Below are 8,234 nucleotides of genomic sequence, written 5' to 3' on the forward strand. Positions count from 1 at the left end.
TATATTTTACACTTTTCTGTATCCCCGCTCATTTGGTATATTTTGTTTCTTAATTACTTACACACATTGTATCCCATTATTTTATACTTTACTTTTTCTTTGTTTTTCTATCTGTTTTTTTTTTTTTTTTTAATATTTCTTCTCCCCCTGTTATGTATATTTCCATTTATTGTTCACCTAATTTCAATACTGTTTTATCATGTTTACTTTACAAATTATTTTCGTTATTGTGGCACAACTGCCGTCCCTACTCCTCCCAATACCAACGGTCACTTCTGTTTTGACTGCGTCAAAATAGGTATGCATTCTGTCTCATCATTTGATTTGTATTCTTTTTCTTTTTACATATCTTTATTTGTATTTTCTTTAATATTTCTTTTCTTATCTATCTGTTACTATTACCCTTTACATTTACTATTTACAGCCTTTAATTTTTCTTATTATATCTTACTTTTTTACATTTTATACCCCTGTTATTTTACACTTATGTTTTTGGTTTTTTTCTCTTCTTTTTTTTTTCATTTTGTTACTATGTGTTTGTATCTTTTTTAGCCCTGCAACGTGGGGCGAAACGTTGGCTCAATAAAATAGTATAATTCTACTATTTGAGTTTTTTTGACCGCACCCGGACCATATTCCTTTCATAAAAACAATATATATATTATAATACAAAGATTAGAAGGTAATATGAATTGACATTCCCATTCTATGGAATCTGTCGACTACTAAGCTGGATATTAAAACCTGTTCCAGTCCTCCCCTCCTAAAAAAATATTAGATATATATTTTATTAATATATATTACTTATACTGTTAATTGCCTAATGATAATACACATCATTTGCACCCTTTGTGGACAATATAATAAAAAACAGTACCCAGCGATGCCTCCTACTATGCCCCTCAATGAGATTACAAACTTTCCTTCTTACTCAACTGAAAAATGTTCTTCTCTCTGCAATGTTGTTATATTCAATGCCTCCAATTCAAAATTTTATAATTATAAAATCAATCTAATCCACCAATGTTTTCTTTTGGCTACTCCCTTACAAGAGAGTACCCAGCAGGGGGCAGGAAGGGACAGCTGGAAAATACTAATTGAAACAGGAAATAAAGCATTTCGAAATCATATATATAATTTTCTTAAGATATTGGGAACCCATTAATCGTATCCCAAAATCTACAATCCCATATCACAGCCCTCGAAGAATGGTGTCGTAATTAGAGGATTAAGATAAATTCCAACAAATCCCATCAAATCACCTTTAACCTTCATCGTAAATCTACTGACTGCCCTACAGTTTCATTTAATGATGTTACTCTTACCCCTGTCAAACAGATCCGCTACCTAGGACTACATTTGGACAAACGATTAACCTGGAATCCTCACACAAGACTGAAACGACAGGAAACTGCACGTCGATTTCAACTATTACAGCATTTACTAGAAAAACGGTCTAAACTTCCAACACATTACAAAAGACTGATCTACATGACTGTAATAAGGTCAATCTGGATATATGAAGTTGAGCTTTGGGGCTCCACTAAACCTTCGCGTGCTTAAAGAAGCTTCAGCTTGTGTTGGTCCCAGAACACAAGGGAATCCAGGTAATGAAAAAGCTGATCAGCTTGCTAGAAACGGGACTGAGCACTCCCCTATAGGGCCAGAACCATTCCTAGGCACCCATAAAAGACATCAGAGAAAAGTAGTTCTTGACTGAACATGGAAGATAGCATACAGTTATAGAACTTTGTAGCCGATACATGATGATTATGATATATAAGCAGAGATGTGCAAAAATTAGCTATAGCTAAAACTAATAGCTTAAATTACCATGGTTACGATATTTATTTATCAATGGTTCAGTCATGAATAAGAGTCGTATCCATGGTGATTTCAGCTATTAGTTTTAGCTATAGCTAATTTTTGCCCATCTCTTCTTATATATCATACTCATTTGTATCGGCAAAGTTCTATAACAAAAATTTTAGAAATATTAACATTAACATTAGTTAAATATTCCATATACTTGTAGATGTTTAACGACATCGAAAATTTTTTTTTTTTTATACACACCACTATCGCTTTTGATTTATTTTTAAAAATAAGAAAAAAATAATAACTACAACACGATTCAACTAATCTACACAAAACTAAGTAATGGTTTAGGGCTTTATAAACTGCAAAAATGGCAATAAATTCTAGTTAAAAATATCTATTTTTTTCAAACTGACTGAAGTGGTAAAGGATTTTTTAGAAGTGAAACATCAAGTTTATAATCGTTCCAAATTTTTTATAATTATAAAAAATAAGTTTATAATTCCATTATATTTTAAAAATCAAAAAAATAGTAATAACTTTTAAAAAAAAATAATAAATTGGGTCTTCGATTACATTGGAAAAATAGAAATAACTTCAAAATGTATCAACCAATCTAAACCAAACTTGGAAGTGATTAAAGGCACTATAAACTTCATGAAAGGGGGAAAAACCCGTTTAAAATTATCTAATTAAACAAACTAGAACCGGAGATATAAAATAAAACGATTGAAAATATTTTCTTTATTTGAAAAAATCATTTCTTCCCTATAGACTATTAAGTCTGAATAATAATAGGGAGGGTTTGAAGAACCTACATTTAACTTTCCAACGGTGGTAGGAACATAGGAACATTTGAATAAAGTGCAGAGGGGTTATAAACGATTGTGTTTGATGATGTGAACCATAGGCATCAGAAGAAACAAAAAATCCTTTTCCAAGGAATCTCCAAAAAATCTTTAATTTAAAAAATTTAATTTAATTTAAAACTTAAATCAATTTTTTTTTTTTTTTGATAAATAGTATAAGGGTTTTTGACGACGCTAGAAACGAATGCAATTAGATTTTTCCTGAAAAAAAATTCTTAGCCTACTTTAATCGAAATTGTTTTAGGTTTCAATAATTTTTTGTGAATATAAAATTACAGTGAAGTCTCACTTATACGAAAAATTCAGTTATGCGAAGAATTTCTCAATCCCCTGCAAAAACCCCTGAATTATGTGTATGTTATTATCCATTTATATGAAACTTAGTTATACGAAACATTCAGTTATACGGAGGAAAGTTTGGACCCGCTTTATGCACATATTAGTAAATTTTATTCAGTTCTATGAATTTTTGTTTCTTCCGTGGCAAGACAAAGGACGAAAAATACCGTGGATAACGAAACAGTAAACAAACTTTTTCCACGAATAACATCCGGTCCCAATGATTCTTTATGTTTATATTCTATTCCTTTATGTATAATAATAAGCTCGGACGATTCCGATTCAGATGCCTCTTCCATTTTTGCAGAAGCTCTTTCGAAACAAATTAGAGAGAAGGAATCTAACACCTTAATTAATGCGAAAGAATGATGTATTCAGCCAAAAGCAACATGAAACAAACAAACATATCACAATTTTTTTGTGAAAAATTAAAAAATTCGGATTAAAGATAAATTAAATGTTTATACAATAGATATTTTTTTTTCACTTTACTTTGTTTTCATTCAATTGCATACAACATACGTATATGTACCTACTAATTACGAGAAAAAAATTCTCAAAAATATACATACATAATATGTATTGAATATTCACTTACACGAAATATTCACTTATACGAAGAATTTTTGGTACCCCCTCATATTCGTAAAACTGAGACATCACTGTATTTATTGGGATTAATAATACATTTTTCAGAAAGAAACAAATCGATTAGTTTGGCACTTTCTGAGTTATGCACCAATAATGTATAATTTTGTAACTTTTTTTCTACTCGATGAATCCTGAATTTCGATAAAAAACCTTCCCAGGACAACACACACCATATAATATATAAAATCAATTTATCAGTTTATTCGTATTTAATTCGCTGCTAAACCGTTCATCCGGTTGTGATGGGACTTTTTGCTTAAAAAAAAAAAAAATATATATATATATATATATATATATATATAAACAACATTAAACATTGTTGGCCCGTAGCTCAAAAAATATATATATATTTTCATAATCATAATATGCCAATCCAGTCTTTCTTTGAAGAATTATAAAAAGTTATCACCGATTCCATTAAACGATATTTTATTCATAAAACATTACTAAAACGTAATGAGGTTTTAAGTGAGGTAGGTCTAAAAATTTTTTCATAGGAAAAGCATATCATATATCAAGTATCGTCTGAAACCCTTAAATACGCCTTAAATACCATATTTAAAAAAAAAATTATAATTTATGGACATGATTTATTTAAAGGATTTATTTTTCTCCAAAATACACATTCTTAAGTTGAATGTCTCCTTTTTTAATCTACATTAAAATTTTTTAGATTTAATGCCCATATCGGGCTAAATATATATTTTTTTTAAAAATTATTTATTGATATTTACAACTGTAAAAAAAATACAACAAGTAAATTTGATCATAATGGCATAATGATATGATACAGGATGTAGAGAAACTACCCAGTAGTAGAACTCTAAAAACAGTTTACAATATAAGGTCACGAGGCCATCTTCTTTTCAGGCGCCTCGGAGGATTGCCAGGAATGGAAGAGGAAGCAAGGTTAGAAACTAGTGGGTTTGGGTGGTTAGGGAGTTTATTATAGAAGGAATAATATCGGGTTCGGGCTAGATCGGTTACATAAGGAACATTTAGGTCTTTATGGATGGTTTTATTAGTAACAAAATAAGGATCATTGATGATTTTACGAAGGATTTTGGATTGTAAAGATTGGATACGAGAGGAATTCGAAGGTTTAGTGGAGCCCCAAAGCTCAACTCCATGTGTCCAGATTGCCCTTATTACAGTCATGTAGATCAGTCTTTTGTAATGTGTTGGAAGGTTAGACCGTTTGTCTAGTAAGTGCTGTAGTAATCGAAACGACGTGCAGTTTCCTGTCTTTTCAGTCTGGTGTGAGGATTCCAGGTTAGTCGCTTGTCAAGATTTAGTCCAAGATAACGAATCTGTTCTACAGTGGTAAGAGCCACATTATTAAAGTATACTGTAGGGCAGTCGCCAGGTTTACGACGAAGAGTAAATGTGATTTGTTGGGATTTATCTTTATCCTCCAATTTCGACACCATTCTTCGAGGATTGTGATATGGGACAGGAGAGTTTGGGATGCAATCAAAGGGTTATTACTAACTGTGAGCACACATGTGGTTTAAATATTAGTTTCAAATAAAGAAAAAAATTTTAAACGTTTTATTTTACATTTCCGATTCTAATTTGTTTAATTAGATAATTTTAAATGTTTTTTTTTTCCTTTGGTGAAGTTTATAATGCCCTTAATCACTTCCAAGTTTCGTTTAGATTGGTTGAGACGCATTGAAGTTATTTCTACTTTTCAAATGCAATCGAAGGCCCAATTTATTTATTTTTTTAGTTATTTAATTTTTTTTCAAATATAATAAAGGCCGATTTCGCTCAAAAGGCGAAAATGTTGGGCTAAAAAATTTAATTTCCCGATTTTTTTGAAAATTCGTAATTATAGGGTAAAAACTAATATCAATATTTTTCACTCCTAAAAATCCGTTACCACAGTTTAATAGGTCAGTCGGTCTGAAATGTTTCAATACAGTTCTAATATTGAAGCACTATGAGGAAGTTATTAAGTAAAAACTATTCATATCATATTGTGTTCATTTAATCTCTATACATCCTCAACTATAAAGCAATAGTATTGCCGGATCTACTAGTTTAAAATAAAAACAGCATGTAAAGCGATTAAGAACGCTAGGAGATCTTAGTTAAGTAACAATCGAGCATTAAGTTTTTTTTTTTTAATACAGATTATATATATTACATTGTAAATAAAATGTGTATAGTTATACTTACAAGGATAATAGTAAAGATACAGTAGCGTATGAGCATGTTGGCTTGCACTGACGGGAGTAGCGATTGTCGTTAATATATACTGCTTCGGTACGACAGCTCATTGATGATCTATGTGATCCAAGTCTATATTTTATCGATACATCGTTTATCATCGATCCTATGACAATATCAGAATCGAAATACCAAGCAATCTCTTACTGGAGTGTCTCACTTAATAATTACTGTTGTAATTTTTTTTCTTATTAATTCATGTGAGAATCTCTATTAATCTGTTTGTCAAAAAACATTTTTGAATTTATATATAATTTGATTTCTTGTTTGAGACAGGTTTGTTTATCAATCAATAAAAAATATCACTATTGTCTCATACTCTTTATTTTCTTACAATTCCTACGTTTCGGCCTATCCGGTCATTCTTAAGGATCTGCTAATTACCAATTTTAATTACATTCTTTTCATTAAAAATTATTTTAAAAAAAAACATTCTGAGCAATAAATGATCCTACCTTATGATAGATAATATTATATAATAAGGTAGAATGAGTACTGTTACTCGATCAACGGTTGTGCATAGAGGTGATTTAGTCAAAATCATGCTTGACCCCCAGATTTCTACCCAATTAATAAGGCTGGATGGACCCCAGGAGGGCTCCCGAACCCACAGGGTTGACTTACGGCTACAGTAAACATAAAACATTTCTGTAGAATTTATCTTATCATCCACAGATTCGAACCTAGGTCCTTGGACTTAGTAGCACAGTGTCTTAATAGCAGATAATACGCTTGATTTTTTTATAATTTGTTAAAAAATTTTTAATATGGAAAATTTAAAAAAAAAAATTATTAACCTGCAATATTGAAAAAAAACTTTAACATAATCGAACCGTTGACTAGATTTGAAAAACCATCTATAAAGACCTAAATGTTCCTTATATAACCGATCTAGCCCGAACCCGATAATATTCCTTCCATAATAAACTCCCTAACCACCCAAACCCACTTGTTTCTAACCTTGCTTCCTCTTCCATTCCTGGCAATCCTCTGAGGCGCCTGAAAAGAAGATGGCTTCGTGACCTTATATTGTAAACTGTTTTTAGAGTTCTACTACTGGGTAATTTCTCTACATCCTGTATCATATCATTATGTCATTATGATCAAATTTACTTGTTGTATTTTTTATATTTGTAAATATCAATAAATAAATAAAAAAAAAAAAGATTTGAAAACAGAAAAATACGTTGAATTCAAGATGGTTTTCTATGTCACCGCTTACTTACATTTTTTTTTTTTTAATTTTCATAATTGATGATTGTTGTATATTTAGTGAGCTAAAATTTTAAAATAAAAAAACCTTGCATATTAAGCAGTAAAATCCCGCTGCTTGGATGTGGTAATTTTTTGGAATTGTGAGGAAAGGAAACTAAAATTAAATACAATTAAGTTGATTAACTCTCGCTAGGACCTAGGTCTACATATGAATAAAACAAAATACTGTGTAAGCAGTAAAAACGAGAAAAATTAAGGGAATAAAGGTATAGGTGGAAATTTATTTAAACGGATGGAGAGGTTAAATTATTTTGGTTCCATGATAGAGGGAGAGACAATAAATACTTTATTTAGCCATGCTGCACAAATATATTGGCACAAATATAATAACTCTAAATATAATATATTAAATTATAATTATATTATAATATATTATAACTATTTTTTTCCTTATTTGATAATTTTATTCCATTTGACAATTTTATTCTCCCTACTTCACTCGCTCATAGCTCCCCTCTCCAGTGATCTGCGACCCACGTTACATCAGCTAAGCAAATTAAAAGAATTTATTATTGGATAGCAAAATAAAATAAAATCAAAGACACAACAGTCACAGCAGTAGATCAATTAAAAAAAAGAACAAATAAATAGATTTAAAAAAAAAACTAATATACATATTTAAAAACCAAATAATTAAATGAATAAATAAGTTAAACACAAGTAAACCGGTTAAAAAGCCGGTTTACTAAATATATATATATATATATATATATTTATTTCCATACAGCTGTATGATACTCAGGGGATCCAAAAATAATGTTTTCAGCCAGGAAGGATCGTTACATCCCCGATACTAACAAAAATTATGAGGAAATAAAAGCCATGTCAAAGGCAGAAAATGCAGTTTGGGTTCCAGTCCCGGTCATCGCACCCAATTTTTGTATTCCCCAGTCGAGCGGCATTCCCCGTTCTATGTACCCCTCGACCAGCGGCTCCTGGGCCAATATTGTAACCCCTGCCTTCAGCGAATCCAGCTCAACCCCTTATAATTACGTTTAATATGCATAGTTATACATTAATATTGTTATATTTATCAAATTTTCCTAA

General features: G+C 30.5%; 1 protein-coding gene across 1 annotated transcript in view; it reads right to left on the reverse strand.

Annotated features, from left to right (window-relative positions):
* Positions 1-5,908, reverse strand: part of LOC106683926 (uncharacterized) — a 7,733-nt gene extending 1,825 nt beyond the window's left edge. The window contains exon 1 of the mRNA XM_014425693.2: positions 5,862-5,908. Within this exon, the coding sequence (XP_014281179.1) occupies positions 5,862-5,897 (36 nt within the window). The 5' untranslated portion in view covers positions 5,898-5,908. The remainder of the gene's footprint in view (positions 1-5,861) is intronic.
* Positions 5,909-8,234: the final 2,326 nt, after the last annotated feature.

Source organism: Halyomorpha halys, unplaced genomic scaffold (assembly GCF_000696795.3).
Source record: "Halyomorpha halys isolate HHAL.00 unplaced genomic scaffold, Hhal_1.1 Scaffold530.1, whole genome shotgun sequence".
Lineage (NCBI taxonomy): Eukaryota > Metazoa > Arthropoda > Insecta > Hemiptera > Pentatomidae > Halyomorpha > Halyomorpha halys.